Raw genomic sequence first — 18,656 nt, 5'->3', positions numbered from 1 at the left:
TTAAACACACACCATGTAGTACATGAACTTTTTCCATTTTTTTAATTTGAATTTTTATTTTATTTTTGAAATTAAATTGCTCCCAAATAATTATTGAACTTCTTCGTGGATTGAGAGAATTATTTTAATGATAAAAAAACAAATTTTTTGTGTGTTTTCGAACATGGAAATACAAGGTGAACCTCTCTTGCAAGAATTTTTGAACTTCCTCGGACAGAGCACTTGAACTTCTGTCAACAAACCTTTTAAGCTTTTATTTTTCTATACTTCTATTCTCACCTGAAATGCATTCCTTGCAGTACTTGAACTTTTCATTGTTTTCACCTCACCTGTCCCAGCAGTAGTAGTTGAATTTCCTTCAGTACAAGGTTGCACTTTCGTCAACGTTGCCCAAATGGGGCTTGTAATATAGCTTTGGAAAGCTAGGGACAGGAGTATTATGACCCAAGTTAAATTTTTGGCAAAATCTAAGCAGTTTAAGAGCAGTTTTGCAAATAATTTTTTCTTCATACAAGAAATGTGAATCATATTTTCGTTCCCATTTCTAAACCGTTTGTCGAAATGAGGCAAATAATATGCCGTTGGAAAGTTGCTGCAAATGCGCTCCTTCCATATGTAGAATGACTACCCCTTTAGCAATGAAAAAAATCTGAATTTTTATAGACATCAAACGAATCTAATCCTTTAATTTTTGAACCTCTTTGTGTATTTTTAGAAATGGCAAAAATTGGAGTTTTTTTAGTAAATGTCTAACTTCTCCGTTATTTCGAACTGAACTTCTTCGTTTATTCGTTAGTAATGGAAAAAATTCAAGTTTTTGTAATAAATATAGAACTGCTCCGTTTTTTGAAATTGAACTTCTTGGTTTATTATTTAGTAACGAGGAAAATTTGACTTTTTCATATACATTCAACTACTCTATTTTTTTAATTGAACTTCTTGGTTTTTTTAATTTGGACTTCCTGGTGTTAATCATTTGTAACAGAAAAAATTCCACTTTTGTAATAAACATTGAACTACTCAATTTTAATTTTGAACTTCTAGGATCTTCTAAAAAACCACAAAAAGTTTTGTAATAAATACCGAACCACTCAATGTTTGTAATAAACATCGAATGACTCCATTATTAAAATTTGAACTTCTAGTTTTTATTTAGATTTTTGTTTTTAAACTTGATCATCTTGGTTTATACTAAATATTGAACTTCTCAGTTATTTAAATTTGAACCTCTAGGTTTTTATATAACCCATTTTAATTAAAAAGTTGAACTTCTTTGTATTTTTAATTTGACTTTCTTGGTTCTGTAATAAACATCGAACCTCTATGTTTGTGAAATTTGAACCTCTAATTTCTTTTGGAAATGTGGATAATGTTTTCTTTGACGATAATTATGTTTGTATACTAATTTTCTCATCCATTCATCTGAAATTCATTCAGTGTAGTAGTTGAACTTCATGTTGTTTTCACGTTTAACTTATGTGACGTATTTTCCTTCGTAATTTTTTCATCCATTCATCTGAAATTCATTCATTGTAGTAGCTGAACTTCCTGCTGTTTTAACATTGAACTTATGTGACATATTTTCGTTTGTAATTTTCTCATCCATTCATCAGTGTTACACAAATGATATTCTTTTTGTACAAACCTCTCTCACAATAATATTTTTTAACTTTCTTCGCCCGAGGCTTGAACTTACTCAAATGATATTCTTGTCGTTTTCAAGTCATTTAGAAAATGGCAAGATCATGATTTATGCCTTCATCGCGAAAGGAAATGCACTACGTGAAGTAGTTAAACTTCTAGAGCATGTTGTTTGAACTTCACTCTGTTTTTGACATGCTATTTTTGCCCGTAACTCCCCAAGAATTTACCAGAATTGAACAAATGGTATACCGATGGAAACCTGTTGAAAACACGTAACTTTTTCGTGTTGATCATTTTTTCATACTTGCGACGGTTCAAAATATTTTTTTGAATGCGTAAAAATGTGTTTTTAACGGTACACTGCTACCTCTTGAGCACTGCGTTGGATTTCCCCGAGGAGGAGAGGATGATGCAGCAAAGTAGCGTAAGTATTTCCCTCAGTTTTTGAGAACCAAGGTATCAATCCAGTAGGAGGCTACGTGCGAGTCCCTCGTACCTACACAAAAACAATAGCTCAACACAACCAACGCGCTTAGGGGTTGTCAATCCCTTCACGGTCACTTACGAAAGTGAGATCTGATAGAGATGATAAATAATATTTTTGGTATTTTTGGTATAGATATGCAAAGTAAAAAGTAAAAGCAAAGCAATAATTAAGTGATGGAGATTGATATGATGAGAAAGAGACCCGGGGGCCATAGGTTTCACTAGTGGCTTCTCTCAAGAGCATAAGTATTCTATGGTGGGTGAAAAAATTACTGTTGAGCAATTGATAGAATTGAGCATAGTTATGATAATATCTAGGTATGATCATGTATATAGGCATCACGTCCGAGACAAGTAGACCGACTCCTTCCTGCATCTACTACTATTACTCCACTCATCGACCGCTATCCAGCATGCATCTAGAGTATTAAGTTAAAAACAGAGTAACGCCTTAAGCAAGATGACATGATGTAGAGGGATGGTTTCATGCAATATGATAAAAAACCCATCTTGTTATCCTCGATGGCAACGATACAATATGTGCCTTGCTGCCCCTTCTGTCACTGGGAAAGGACACCACAAGATCGAACCCAAAGCTAAGCACTTCTCCCATGGCAAGAACAACCAATCTAGTAGGCCAAACCAAACTGATAATTCAAAGAGACTTGCAAAGATAACCAATCATACATAAAAGAATTCAGAGAAGATTCAAATATTATTCATAGATAGACTTGATCATAAACCCACAATTCATCGGTCTCAACAAACACACCGCAAAAAGAAGATTACATCGAATAGATCTACACGAGAGAGGGGGAGAACATTGTATTGAGATCCAAAAAGAGAGAAGAAGCCATCTAGCTACTAACTATGGACCCGTAGGTCTGAAGTAAACTACTGACACTTCATCGGAGGGGCTTGGATGATGATGTAGAAGCCCTCCGTGATCGATGCCCCCTCCGGCGGAGCTCCGGAACAGGCCCCAAGATGGGATCTCGTGGATACAGAAAGTTGCGGCGGTGGAATTAGGTTTTTGGCTCCGTCCCCGATCGTTTGGGGGTACGTGGATATATATAGGAGGAAGAAGTATGTCGGTGGAGCTTCGAGGGGACCACGAGGCAGGGGGCGCGCCCTAGGGGGGCGCCCTCCACCCTCGTGACCGCCTTGTGGCTTTCTTGACGGAGGGTCCAAGTCTCCTGGGTCTTATCTGATGAGAAAATCACGTTTCCGAAGGTTTCATTCCGTTTGGACTCCCTTTGATATTCTGTTTCTCTGAAACACTAAAATAGGCAAAAACAGAAATTCTGGGTTGGGCCTCCGGTTAATAAGTTAGTCCTGAAAATAATATAAAAGTGGAAAATAAAGCCCAATATAGTCCAAAACAGTAGATAATTTAGCATGGAGCAATCAAAAATTATAGATACGTTGGAGACGTATCAAGCATCCCCAAGCTTAATTCCCGCTCGTCCTCGAGTAGGTAAATGATAAAAAGAGAATTTTTGATGCGGAGTGCTACTTGGCATAATTTTAATGTAATTCTTCTTAATTGTGGTATGAATATTCAGATCCGAAAGATTCAATACAAAAGTTCATATTGACATAAAAATGATAATACTTCAAGCATACTAACTAAGCAATTATGTCTTCTCAAAATAACATGGCCAAAGAAAGTTCATCCCTACAAAATCATATAGTTTAGTCATGTTTCATTTTCGTCACACAAGAATGCTCTCATCATGCACAACCCCGATGACAAGCCAAGCAATTGTTTCATACTTTAGTAATCTCAAACCTATAAACTTTCACGCAATATATGAGCGCGAGCCATGGACATAGCACTATGGGTGGAACAGAATATAATGAGGGGGGTTATGTGGAGAAGACAAAAAAGGAGAAAGTCTCACATCAACGAGGCTAATCAATGGGCTATGGAGATGCCCACCGATTGATGTTAATGCAATGAGTAGGTATTGCCATGCAACGGATGCACTAGAGCTATAAATGTATGAAATCGCAACAAAAGAAACTAGTGGGTGTGCATCCAACTTGCTTGCTCACGAAGACCTAGGGCACTTGAGGAGGCCCATTGTTGGAATATACAAGCCAAGTTCTATAATCAAAAATTCCCACTAGTATATGAAAGTGATAACATGAGAGACTCTCTACTATGAAGATCATGGTTCTACTTTGAAGCACAAGTGTGGTAAAAGGATAGTAACATTGTCCCTTCTCTCTTTTTCCCTCATTTTTTGGGCCTTTTCTTTTTTTTATGGCCTTTCTCTTTTTTTTGGGCCTTCTCTCTTTTTTATGGCCTCTTTTTTTATTCCTCACTTGGGACAATGCTCTAATAATGATGATCATCACACTTCTGTTTATTTACAACTCAATGATTACAATTCGGTACTAGAATAAAGATGACTCTATATCAATGCCTCCGGCGGTGTGCCGGGATACGCAATGAACCAAGAGTGACATGTATGAAAGAATTATGAATGGTGGCTTTGCCACAAATACTATGTCAACTACATGATCATGCTAAGCAATATGACAATGATGAGTGTGTCATGATGAACGGAATGATGGAAAGTTGCATGGCAATATATCTCGGAATGGCTATGGAAATGCCATAATAGGTATGTATGGTGGCTGTTTTGAGGAAGATATAAGGAGGTTTATGTGTGAAAGAGCGTATCATATCACGGGGTTTGGATGCACCGGCGAAGTTTGTGCCAACTCTGAATGTGAGAAAGGGCAATGCACGGTACCGAAGAGGCTAGCAAGGATGGAAGGGTGAGAGTGCGTATAATCCATGGACTCAACATTAGTCATAAAGAACTCACATACTTATTGAAAAAATCTACAAGTCATCAAAAACCTCGGCACTATGCGCATGCTCCTAGGGGGATAGATTGGTAGGAAAAGACCATCGCTCGTCCCCGACCGCCACTCATAAGGAAGACAATCAAATAACACCTCATGTTTCAAATTTGTTGCATAACGTTTACCATACGTGCATGCTATGGGACTTGCAAACTTCAACACAAGTATTCCTCAATTTCACAACTACTCAACTAGCATGGCTTTGATATTATTACCTCCATATCTCAAAACAATCATCAAGCATCAAACTTTTCTTAGTATTCAACACACTCATACAAAAGTTTTATTATTAATCTTGCATACCAAGCATATTAGGATTTTAAGAAAATTACCATGCTACTAAGACTCTCAAAATAATCTAAGTGAAGCATGAGAGATCAATAGTTTCTATAAAACAAATCCACCACCGTGCTCTAAAAGATATAAGTGAAGCACTAAAGCAAAACTATAAAGCTCAAAAGATATAAGTGAAGCACATAGAGTATTCTATCAAATTCCAAATCATGTATGGCTCTCTCAAAAGGTGTGTACAGCAAGGATGATTGTGGTAGACTAACAAAAAAAGACTCAAATCATAAAATACGCTCCAAGCAAAACACATATCATGTGGTGAATAAAAATATAGCTCCAAGTAAAGTTACCGATAGAAGTAGACAAAAGAGGGGATGCCTTCCGGGGCATCCCCAAACTTTGGCTTTTAGGTGTCCTTAGATTATCTTGGAGGTGCCACGGGAATCCCCAAGCTTAGGCTCTTGCCACTCCTTGTTCCATAATCCATCAAATCTTTACCCAAAACTTGAAAACTTCACAACACAAAACTTAAAGTAGAAAATCTCGTGAGCTCCGTTAGCGAAAGAAAACAAAAGACCACTTCAAGGTACTGTAATGAACTCATTATTTATTTATATTGGTGATAAACCTAATGTATTCCAACTTCTCTATGGTTTATAAACTATTTTACTAGCCATAGATTCATCAAAATAAGCAAACAACACACGAAAAACAGAATCTGTCAAAAACAGAACAGTCTGTAGTAATATGTAGCTAGCGCAAGATCTGGAACCCCAAAAATTCTAAAATAAATTGCTGGACGTGAGTAATTTATATATTAATCATCTTCAAAAATAATTAACTAAATATCACTTTCCAAATAAAAATGACAGCAGTTCTCGTGAGCGCTAAAGTTTCTGTTTTTTACAGCAAGTTCAACAAGACTTTCCTCAAGTCTTCCCAACGGTTCTACTTGGCACAAACACTAATTAAACACAAAAAACCACAACCAAAACAGAGGCTAAATAATTTATTTATTACTAAACAGGAGCAAAAATCAAGGAATAAAAATAAAATTGGGTTGCCTCCCAACAAGCGCTATCGTTTAACGCCCCTAGCTAGGCATAACAAGCAAGAATAGATCTAGGTATTGCCATGATAGTAAGATAGATTATTAAAACTCATTTCATATTCTCTATGTTCGGCATCAAGTTTTATTTGAGGCAACAAAAAATAATCAAAATGGCTAAATTTAACGGGACAAACGTCCCCAAGATCAACCTTGGGAGGTATAGGTTCCTCCTTTGGTCCTTCATAATGCACAACCAATTCATCATTATAAGCATTCTTTTGACAGAACTTTGTGAGCCTATATTCAAGAGAATATCCTAGTTCATTATTTCAAATAGCCAAATCATCATTAAGTTTAGAAATTCTATCAACTAAAACATTGGTAGGAACCCTTTTTCTAAGATTTTCATTGAAAGCAACATAGTCTAGAGATTGAAAACGCATTATTTCTTCTTGATCAAAGAGGATAGCCTCTATGGGAGGACGGCAAGCGTCCACCCTATAATGCGCAAAGATTTCTTTGGCTTCTTTTATTATGAATCTAAACTCATGAGCCAAAAAGATAGTAGCAACACGCTTAACAGAAGAATGCTCAATATTAGAAAATTCCAGAAAAATCCTTTGTATGGAAGGATGCATGTGCATGAATCGTCTTTCAAGTTCAACTACAAGCACGGCAATAGCGTCCGCAAGACTACTAGTTCTGTGAAGGATAGAACTACCCATAGAAGGTAAAGCACCGGCACAAGTAAAGAAATCTTGAATAACTCCTTTTCCAATAATATTACCACTACCAACACGGATTTTTTTGTATGAAAGATGGTAGGTTCTTTAGTAGGAGCATCAGAATTTTTCATGATATTATTATTGTCCATATTGACAATAATTTCCCCAATTTCAGACATAGAGGCAAAAGGTAAAGGACTTGACATAACGACAAGCAAACAAACTAACACACGAGCTAACAAAAAGCAAACGGGCAAAAAGAGGCAAATAGAGAGAGAGGGCGAATAAAACGGCAAGGATGAAGTGGGGGAGAGAAAAACGAGAGGCAAATGTCAAATAATGTAATGCGGAAGATAGGGATTGTGATGGGTACTTGGTATGTTGACTTTTATGCAGACTCCCCGGCAACGGCGCCGGAAATTCTTCTTGCTACCTCTTGAGCACTGTGTTGGATTTCCCCGAAGAGGAGAGGATGGTGCAGCAAAGTAGCGTAAGTATTTCCCTCAGTTTTTGAGAACCAAGGTATCAATCCAGTAGGAGGCTACGCGCGAGTCCCTCGTACCTACACAAAACAATAGCTCAACACAACCAACACGCTTAGGGGTTGTCAATCCCTTCACGGTCACTTACGAAAGTGAGATCTGATAGAGATGATAAATAATATTTTTGGTATTTTTGGTATAGAGATGCAAAGTAAAAAGTAAAAGCAAAGTAAAAGCAAAGCAATAATAAAGTGATGGAGATTGATATGATGAGAAAGAGACCCGGGGGCCATAGGTTTCACTAGTGGCTTCTCTCAAGAGCATAAGTATTCTACGGTGGGTGAACAAATTACTGTTGAGCAATTGACAGAATTGAGCATAGTTATGAGAATATCTAGGTATGATCATGTATATAGGCATCACGTCCGAGACAAGTAGACCGACTCCTTCCTGCATCTACTACTATTACTCCACTCATCGACCGCTATCCAGCATGCATCTAGAGTATTAAGTTAAAAACAGAGTAACGCCTTAAGCAAGATGACATGATGTAGAGGGATAGTTTCATGCAATATGATAAAACCCCATCTTGTTATCCTCGATGGCAATGATACAATACGTGCCTTGCTGCCCCTCCTGTCACTGGGAAAGGACACCGCAAGATCGAACCCAAAGCTAAGCACTTCTTCCATGGCAAGAACAACCAATCTAGTAGGCCAAACCAAACTGATAATTCAAAGAGACTTGCAAAGATAACCAATCATACATAAAAGAATTCAGAGAAGATTCAAATATTATTCATAGATAGACTTGATCATAAACCCACAATTCATCGGTCTCAACAAACACACCGCAAAAAGAAGATTACATCGAATAGATCTACACGAGAGTGGGGGAGAACATTGTATTGAGATCCAAAAAGAGAGAAGAAGCCATCTAGCTACTAACTATGGACCCGTAGGTCTGAAGTAAACTACTGACACTTCATCGGAGGGGCTTGGATGATGATGTAGAAGCCCTCCATGATCGATGCCCCTCCAGCGGAGCTTCGGAACAGGCCCCAAGATGGGATCTCGTGGATACAGAAAGTTGCGGCGGTGGAATTAGGTTTTTGGCTCCGTCCCCGATCGTTTGGGGGTACGTGGATATATATAGGAGGAAGAAGTACGTCGGTGGAGCTTCGAGGGGCCGACGAGGCAGGGGGCGCGCCCTAGGGGGGGCGCCCTCCACCCTCGTGACCGCCTCGTGGCTTTCTTGACGGAGGGTCCAAGTCTCCTGGGTCTTATCTGATGAGAAAATCACGTTTCCAAAGGTTTCATTCCGTTTGGACTCCGTTTGATATTATGTTTCTCCGAAACACTGAAATAGGCAAAAAACAACAATTCTGGGCTGGGCCTCCGGTTAATAGGTTAGTCCCAAAAATAATATAAAAGTGGAAAATAAAGCCCAATATAGTCCAAAACAGTAGATAATATAGCATGGAGCAATCAAAAATTATAGATACGTTGGAGATGTATCATACACATAAAGCTTTTAAAGCATTTATGAAAATGTAGCATATAATATACCGTTGGAAAGCTTATGAATAGGAGCAAATTTTTCATCAAGACAACCGTTACAAATTCGTTGCCTTTTGAGAGTAGTATTAAAAATGGAAAAAACAACATCAGTTTTTCCTTATTTTTAACATGTAATTGAAGGTTGGACGTCTCGCACTAGAGATCTCGAACTGCACCAAGAGGAGCACGTGAACTTCTTGCAACAAACCTTTTAGGCTTATAGTTTTTATTCATTTTATTCTCATCTGAAATTCATTCAGTGTAATAGTTGAACTTCCCGCTGTTTTCATGTCGTACTTCTGTGATGTATTTTTGTTTGTAATTTCTCACCCATTCATCTGTGTTACACAAATAATATACTATTTGAACAAATCTCCGGCCGAGGACTTTAACTTCTAGCAACAAAAAATTTAGATTTGTCTTTTTATTCATTTTTTCTCATATGAAACATACACCGTGTAGTACGTGAACTTCTGATTGTTATCACTTTTGAACTGTTCTCTGGTTTTCTTGTCCTAAATCCTAATACACTCATCAAAATTGAGTATTTAAATCCTAGGTTTTTATAATCTCTGAACTTCTCTGCTTTTTTAATTTGAACTTCTTAGTTTTATTCTTTTGAAAATTTAAAAAAATGATTTTCATGTAAACATTGCACAATTTTTTTAAAATTAAACTTCATACTTTAATTTTGCAAAGAAACTTTGAAATTTTGGTTTTTTTGTATACATCAAACTACTCCTTATTTTAATTTGAAATTCTCGATTTTCATTTTGAAATCAAATTGCTCCAAAAAAAATCTTCAAATGCCCAAAACTATGCTACCCTTTAGCAACGAAAAAAATTGAATTTTTATAAACGTCAAAGCGCACTCTTCTTTTCAAATTTTGAACCTAGAGTTTTTTTTAGTAAATGTCGAACTTCTTCGTTATTTCAAACCGAACTTCATTGTTTATTCGTTACTAACGAGAAAAGTTTGAGTTTTTGTAATAAATATCAAACCGCTCCTTTTTTGAAATTGAACTTTTTGGTTTATTATTTACTAACGAGGAAAATCTGGGTTCTTCATATACATTTAAATATTCTATTTTTTAAAATTGAACTTCTTGATTTTTTGCTTTGGACTTCTTGATGTTATTCATTTTTAACGGGAAAAAATTCTAGTTTTGTAATAAACATCGTACAACTTCTTGGTTACTAAGCTTCTTGGTTTATTCGGTAGCAACAGGAAAATTAGAGTTTTTTGTAATAAATATTGAACTACCTCATTTTTTGAAATTGAACTTCTTGGTTTATTATTTAGTAACGAGGAACATCTGAGTTTTTCATATACATTTAACTATTCTCTTTTTTTGCAATTTAACTTGTTGGTTTTTTCAATTTGGACTTCTTGATTTTGTTTCTTTTTAGTAACGAAGAAGATCATATGTTTGTATCCACGCAATCTTAATTGAGCTTCCAGATTTTTGTAGAAACGGGCGAAATTTGTTTTTGATGACTTCTCTAAAGTGCTCGATGGTTGTCTGTAGTAGCAAAAACTCAGGGAAAAAATAGCCGCGAGAAGAAATGTTGATGTTGCTGCACCTTCAGTAGACTACATGGCACAAGATGATGTCGAATTGAAGGAGTACCCAACGAAAATAAAGGGGAACAACTGGTCTTTTTCATTTAGCTCCAGCAGCAAACAGACCCCCACCCAAAATAAACAAACATGCTCCAAAACAAAATAAAGGTGAACGACTGGTCTTTTTCATTTAGCTAAAATAAGAATAATAATTTAGAAGTGCAATCTTTTTTTGATGGATCTGTATGTAGTGCTTAAACACACTTATGCGCGCACATGGGAGAGAGAGAAAAAGAGGTATGCAATCTTTTTTGTGTGTAGTAATACATGAACTTCATACATATTGTCTCTCGTCAACATGCACATACTTTTTAAACCAAAATTAGAACATAGAATAAGAAGAAACAGGGCATGAACTAGCATGAACACACCTAGTCAGTTTTCGGTCAAGGATCTGGCACAAAGAACCGGCGCCTTTCGACTCCCAGATGCAGCAACCACAAACAAAATCAATTTTCATTCATTCATCCATCACCATCAAACCATTTTTCACAATACATCATAAAAGTGTAGTTCATCACCATCATTGCATTTTTCCATAAGTTTTCACATAATGTTGTCGTCCATTCTGCAGAAGTAGAAGAACAAATTCACATTAAGTTTTATATGCAAATACAAACAAGTTCGGACCTAGCACAGCTAAATCTTGCCAAAGATAGAGAATGTTTTTCTCATCTATGATATTTTTCGCTTCTGTTAGGCATCTTACCCGCGTGAGTGTGTTTCATAGTACAATTTTTGCCTTGCCTAACTTTCAGTTGCATAGCATGGCAGTCATCATTGACCATATCTCTGAATAAATTGGGTGCAAAATACGGACAGTATGGAATCGAAAGTACGAGCCTGCAAGAAGATGAACCTGGGCCTTGTCGGGGCGCTCAAGCAGTGGGACCTGGGCTGCTGAGGGAGTGAACATCTTGGTGCTGCTGAGGGAGTGAAAGTACAAGCCTGCAAGAAGATGAACCTGCAGCTGAGGTAGTTGGGCCCGCCTTAGAGTATGACGGCGTCGCGGGTGGCGAGCGCTGAGATGTTAGCGCACGACATGGTGGCGTCACAGGTCGCATGCACCTTGGCGTGGATGTCCTCCACGAGCTGTAGTGCCCGCGCCTACATCGTGGTGTTGGGTCCCATGGCCTGCTACATGCCGCTGCCCTTGAGGTACACGGACACGTCGCAGCCCTGCAGGAAACATTCGTGGAAGAAGATGCGGAGGAGGCCGACGGCGAGCATGACCTCTTGCCGGAGCGTCTCCTGCACGTTCTGGCCTTCGTGACTGTTGCCGTGCTGCTCTCCCCGGCGCTGTCCCTCCCTATGGATGGCGCTGCCTTCCACTTGCGATGAGCCCGTAGCTGGAGCGCATCGTACTGTCCTCTAAACGTCTCAAAATTTAACTTTTACATGAAATTTGCCGAATCCTCAGAAACACATGCCTGCACCATTTCCATTTTTTGTGATGCCATAGTGCTCGCTCCACGGTCCCTGCAATTCAATCAGTCAACATTTAAGTTCAGTTAACAAGTCCCCTGTATAAATGAAGCATCAACCTTCCTGATTAATGGACATGATTGTTGGCGCATTGCAGCTCTAGAATTGTTGGTTGATTTGTCGATTTAGTTATTCATCAGTCTAATCAAACAACTTAGCTAGTTAGATGAATATGGGAATAGGTGTCATGAACACCAAAAGAAAACTGCTCTGAAGGACAAAATACACACACAAGATCAACTGCACATTAGGATTTGTGATTGCTGAATCTGTTTGTAGACAAAAGAAGTTCAGAAAGATCCTTGGACGCACGCACACACCAGTGCATGAACACACTTATTAGCACGTAAATCTTAGTTCATCACATGGTTAATTCTTTATAACAATATATGAATGAATCATCGAATCAAAACTCAGAAAGGATTCTCTTTATGCAGATACAGACCCAATCGTTCATGGTTCTTTTTAAAAAATACTAAGTTGAACAGCAGAGAGGCATCCATACGAACAATATTGAATTGCAAACAATATTGTAGAAACAAACATGAGAGTTACCTGTCGCTTGAAGGAGTAGAGTTGATCCGGAAACAGTGGTTCACAGGTTCAAGGATGAGACGACGGGAAGGTCGGTCAGAGGCGCCAGAGAAGTTCACGCGGGAGGGATGCCAAGCCAGGAGGTGCAGAGGCCAGAGTTGAGGAGCATGGTGTGTTGTACTACAAACGTTGCCAATGGCACAATGCTCCTGGGCGGTGGCTTCGGGGATCAGGGGCGCTGGTGCAGGGGGCCGGCGGGTCATGTGGAGAAGGGCGGCAGAGCTCGGGAGCAGTACGACGGAGTTTGCTGGCGGGACAAGGCAATCAGGCGGTGGTGGAATCTGCGGCGCCGTGCGCGGGGTGCAGGTGGGCGGAGGCAGTTGGATCCGCGGCGGAGCGCGCGGGGCTGCGCCGGTGGTTGGTCGGGCATGGGGAGGATGAGCGGCAGCAGTGATGGAGGCGCGTGAGAGGTTGCCAGGGCCGGCGGCGGCGCGTGGGGATCTAGGGCAGGCGGCGACGCATCGGATCCACTGCCGGCGGCGGCGTGTGGGTATCGAGAGTAGGCGGCGGTCAGGTCGTTGGATCGGGGAGGTTGTCATGGTTGGTGGAGGGATCGGGGAAGGTGGTGGACCGGTGGAAGGTGCCAGTCTGGGACACCTAGGTGCCTGGGCACCTAGCTTAAAAACCGTTGGATGACACTAAGATCTGTGCGCGTGTAATTAGTATTAGCATTGATGAATAAATCTTATTAGAAAAGAATTATTGCTTGATATGGACACTTAATACCTGCCCAGATTAGATAGGATAAAGAAAATCGGTAATAAATGGCCCATGTTTTAAGTCTATGCATGTCTCATCGTACGTGCATCATTTTACATATAATGAAGGTTATATGTTGAATAAATCACTAGGTATATACGTACATAACCCAAAATATCTTAGGTATATATGTTTTGTACTCGAAATATTTTGGTTATATATTAGATACCTATATGTCACGTAGCCGGATATATACGTAGCCATGTTTTACTTTAGATATATGTCATGTAGACCGGGTATGTACAATATTTTCCAAGATTTTTTTACACAACCGGGTATATAAGTGTGTCGATACATTGGGTATTTCCACTTGACGTATATACGTCGACCGGGTATTATAATATTTTCTTCAGTAGGTATTGGATAGTTAGGAAAAAAACAAAATGCAATTAGTTAAATAACAAATTCTTGGGTATATACATACCCGCGTTTGTACATACTTTTGTTAGTAAGTATAAGATACCCATTTTAGATAATTGGGAAACAAATAAATGTAATAGTTTTTAAAAAATAAATTATTGAATATATACATACCTACGTATGTTCATAATTTCGTTGGTAGGTATTAGATATCTGTATTAGATAGTTAGGAAAAAAAGCACGCGTATTAGATACCTATATCAATTCTAAAAAATTAATATTATAACGTTTTATTGTATGGCAAGTCTTGCATGCCTAATAATTAGAAAAAACAAATAAAACATAAGCAGGGAAAGTCTTGCATGAAGAATAGTTAGGAAACAAATTAAATATAACATGGTTTCCAAAACAATCAAGGTGCCCCAAATAATTTACCTATATATATATATGTATATATATAGGGCGCCCCGTGATCTAAATAGTTATTCTAATTCTGAGATTAAAATAGTGTTACTCTATATATATAGGTGGGAGAGGGAGAGGGGAAGCAAGGGGCGCCCCAAGCAGGAGTAATTCTACTTGGGCACCTCCGACAAGTCGGCCTCCCCCCTTCCATAAGTGTCGGAGGGGGAAGGAAAGAGGGAGGGGGGGGGGAGAAGTGAAGGGGGAGGCCGAATCTTTCCCTTTCCTTTCTCCGTTCCCCTCCTTCCTTCTCCTCCTATTCGGCCTATATGGGGCACACCAGCCCACTAGGGGCTGGTATGTCTCGCCCTTGGCCCAATATGGCCCATATCTTTGCCGGGGGTGCCCGGAACCCCTTCCGGTGACCCGATACGTACCCGGTACCCTCGGAACACTTTCCGATGTCTGAATACTATAGTCCTATACATGAATCTTTACCTCTCGACCATTTCGAGACTCCTCGTTATGTACATGATCTCATCCGGGACTCCGAACAATATTCGGTCACCAAATCACATAACTCATATAATACAAAATCGTCATAGAACGTTAAGCGTGCGGACCCTACGGGTTCGAGAACTATGTAGACATGACCGAGACATCTCTCCAGTCAATAACCAACAATGGAACCTGGATGCTCATATTGTTTCCCATATATTCTACAAAGATCTTTAACGGTTGTACCATAATGACAACATGCGTTATTCCCTTTATCATCGGTATGTTACTTGCCCGAGATTCGATCGTCAGTATCTTCATACCTAGTTGAATCTCTTTACCGGAAAGTCTCTTTACTCGTTCTGTAATGCATCATCCCGCAACTAACTCATTAGTCACATTGCTTGCAAGGCTTATTATGATGTGCATTGCCGAGAGGGCCTAGATATATCTCTCTGATACTCGGAGTGACAAATCCTAATCTCGATCTATGCCAACCCAACAAACACCTTCGGAGATACCTGTAGAGCATCTTTATAATCACCCAGTTACGTTGTGACGTTTGATAGCACACAAGGTATTCCTCCGATATCCGAGAGTTGGATAATCTCATAGTCAAAGGAATATGTATATGACATGAAGAAAGCAATATCGATAAAACTTTAACGATCATTATGCTAAGCTAACAGATGGGTCTTGTCCATCACATCATTCTACTAATGATGTGAACATTCATCAAATGACAACTTATGTATATGGTTAGGAAACTTAACCTTCTTTGATTAACGAGCTAGTCTAGTAGAGGCTTACTAGGGACACTGTGTTTTGTCTATGTATCAACACATGTATCAAGTTTCCGGTTAATACAATTCTAGCATGTAAAATAAACATTTATCATGATATAAGGAAATATAAAATAACAACTTTATTATTTCCTCTAGGACATATTTCCTTCCCTGTGCGTGAGCAATTTGCATCGAAGGCTTGCTGGACGGTGATGGGTTGGATGATATTTATCATGTAATCGAGTTAGTTTTGTTAGGGTTTGATCCCTAGTATCCGCTATGTTCTGAGATTGATATTGCTATGACTTTGCTATGCTTAATGCTTGTTACTAGGGCCTGAGTGTCATGAATTCAAATATGAACCTATTATGTTTTCACGAATATATTTGTGTTCTTGATCCTATCTTGCAAGTTGTAGACACCTATTATGAGTCATGATCCGCATACCCCAAGGTGACAATAATTGGGATTCTTTCCGGTGATTACCGTCGTTTGAGGAGTTCATGTATTCACTAAGTGCTAATGCTTTGTTCCAGTTCTCTATTAAAAAGAGGCCTTAATATCCCTTAGTTTCCATTAGGACCCTGCTGCCACGGGAGGGTAGGACAAAATATGGCATGCAAGTTCTTTTTCATAAGCACGTATGACTATATACGGAATACATGCCTACATTATATTGATGAATTGAAGCTAGTTCTGTGTCACCCAAGGTTATGATTGCTACACGATGAATATCATCCAACACAATTATCATTGTCGATCCATTGCCTACGAGCTTTTCACATATTGATCTTTGCTAAGTTACTTTCGTTGCTACTACTGTTACAATCACTAAAAACTGTTACTGTTACTTTTGCCATTGTTGTCGTTACATCCATACTACTTTGCTACTAAATACTTTGTTGCAGATATTAAGTCTTTCAGGTGTGGTTGAATTGACAACTCAACTGCCAATACTCGAGAATATTCTTTGGCTCCCCTTGTGTTGAATCAATAAATTTGGGTTGAATACTCTACCCTCGAAAATTGTTGCGATCCTCTATACTTGTGGGTTATCATTACTTACTAATGTTGAGAGATATTAGAATGAGACGACGAATTGATAGGTTTGGAGATCCATAAAAATAGAGGCATCTTAGTTGTCTAAATTTTTTGGGGGTCAGTTCATAGATAATGATTTAGCATATGGCACTGCACTGAACCAATATCATGTTTTTTCTTTTTTTATATATTTAGAATGCTCGAATTTTTGTATTACTGTACTGGACATGACTGTACCCGGCAGCGGTGCTGCCGGGTGCGGCAAGCCACACTTCCTAACTAGTAAAATTAGGTGGGCCCGCACGCCGACTGATGCGGGGTATCGGACGGCCGAAGCATGAGATGAATTCAACACCACCTACGGCACCAGCGTTCGTTTCATCTACATAGGACCGGTTCATCGCAGTGACAATGACACTCAAGGAGTCTTCTCTAGGCAACATTCTGTGGCAAACTTGGTGCGCCTCCTTCTATCTACTATTTTCTCTCAAAATTCCGCTAGAAAAAAGGCATCCTCTATGCAGCTTGTCCTAGGCCGGCGGTCCCACCTCGTACTGGCTCTATTCATCCTACTGCAGTAGGCCGAGGCTTGCTCGGCCGGCGGCGGCAACAACGAGACAGACTGCGCCGCTTTGCTGGCGTTCAAGCACGCCGTCTTTGGAGGCGGCCACGTCTCCGTAAAAATGGTTCTCTTAAAGAGGCTTCGGAATAAAACTTTGAGTAAGATCCTCGATGCCCGAGGTACAGGGCTCCTCGGCCAAGACTTGATCGCTTTGGAAAGGCGTATGAGAACTTGGTGAACCAGCTTATCTATACCTATTATTAAAGGGAGGTGATATTCTTTGTTTCGTCCCGCTCCATTTGATCCCGCTTCAATTAATTTCACTTATGCTATTTGGTTTTGTTACTTACCACCCATTTCGGCTCAATGGAGGAAGCCCACCCGGCGGTGCACTGTGGCTCAGGTCCGGAGAACTGGCAGGAAAATAAAATTGCCAATGAGAGGGTTCGATCTCATGACCTGTCAACCGGCCACACATAGTTTGTCTAATTGACCCAGCCATAGATATGAGAGAATATTTTTTTCTCCCGTTGCAACGCACGGGTCTTTTTGCTAGTAAGACCAAAGACCGAAGATGAAGAACAACTCGAAGGAATCGAGAAGTGTCCTCGACTTGAAAACCAGTTCAGGGGCTACTGATGGTGTCCTGGACTAGGTGCTAGGCCAACCGAGGGTCCCCCAATATTATTGACCAAGCAGGCCTCGCTCGTCGAGCCCATGAGAGCCAAGATGGAAGATTCCGAATACTTGGCACATACTCCAAGGTTTAGAGGTTATTTTGGCCATGTTTGCTTTTAGATATAACCGACCTATGTTAATCCTGGACAACCCTAGTATCTATATAAACCGAGGCTGACGGCCGTAGACGACAACTCATACACACACGATCTTATGGTAGAACAGCTGCACTTTGTACCACTAAAAATCAATACAACCAAAGCATGACGTAGGGCATTACCTTTTTGAGAGGGACCGAATATGGGTAACTACTGTGTCCGTGTTACTATCGTTCCAAGACTAACAGCTCAGGACCCTGAAAGGATCGACAAGAGGTGTCTAGAGGGGGGTGATTAGACACCAGGTGCTAAAAGTTGCACTTTTTAAATTCTTTAGGTTGAAGTGGATTTTTGGCACAAGTTTAACAAACACAATTACATATCAAGCAAGCATGCAAAGAGTATATGAGCAACGGAAAGTAAAGCATGCAACTTGCAAGAATGTAAAGAGAAGGGTTTGGAAGATTCAAACGCAATTGGAGACACGGATGTTTTTGTTGTGGTTCCGACAGGTGGTGCTATCGTACATCCATGTTGATGGAGACTTCAACCCACGAAGGGTAACGGTTGCGCGAGTCCACGGAGGGCTCCACCCACGAAGGGTCCACGAAGAAGCAACCTTGTCTATCCCACCATGGACATCGCCCACGCA

At 39.7% G+C, this 18,656-nt stretch overlaps 1 protein-coding gene across 3 annotated transcripts; it reads right to left on the bottom strand.

Moving 5' to 3' along the window:
- Window positions 1-10,966: 10,966 nt before the first annotated feature.
- LOC125508339 (uncharacterized) lies at window positions 10,967-13,419 on the bottom strand. Of its 3 annotated transcripts, none has more exons than XR_007283373.2 (3): window positions 12,783-13,419; window positions 11,452-12,221; window positions 10,967-11,310 (listed from the first exon to the last, which is right to left on the bottom strand). XR_007283373.2 is itself a non-coding variant. In XM_048673036.2 (2 exons), exons 1-2 carry the CDS (start codon window positions 13,358-13,360, stop codon window positions 12,137-12,139), a joined length of 663 nt encoding a protein of 220 aa, XP_048528993.1. In that variant the 5' UTR covers window positions 13,361-13,419; the 3' UTR covers window positions 10,967-12,136. The 3 variants fall into 3 exon arrangements, 1 of the variants encoding a protein (XP_048528993.1); XR_007283372.2 differs by having other exon boundaries at window positions 11,602-12,221; XM_048673036.2 differs by having other exon boundaries at window positions 10,967-12,221.
- Between the last annotated feature and the right edge of the window lie 5,237 nt (window positions 13,420-18,656).

Source organism: Triticum urartu, chromosome 1A, assembly GCF_056163025.1.
Source record: "Triticum urartu cultivar PI428250 chromosome 1A, HENAU_Tu73, whole genome shotgun sequence".
In the NCBI taxonomy this organism is placed as follows: domain Eukaryota; kingdom Viridiplantae; phylum Streptophyta; class Magnoliopsida; order Poales; family Poaceae; genus Triticum; species Triticum urartu.
The sequence above is the reverse complement of the archived record's forward strand: the minus strand, read 5'-3'. Positions and strand labels throughout refer to the sequence as shown.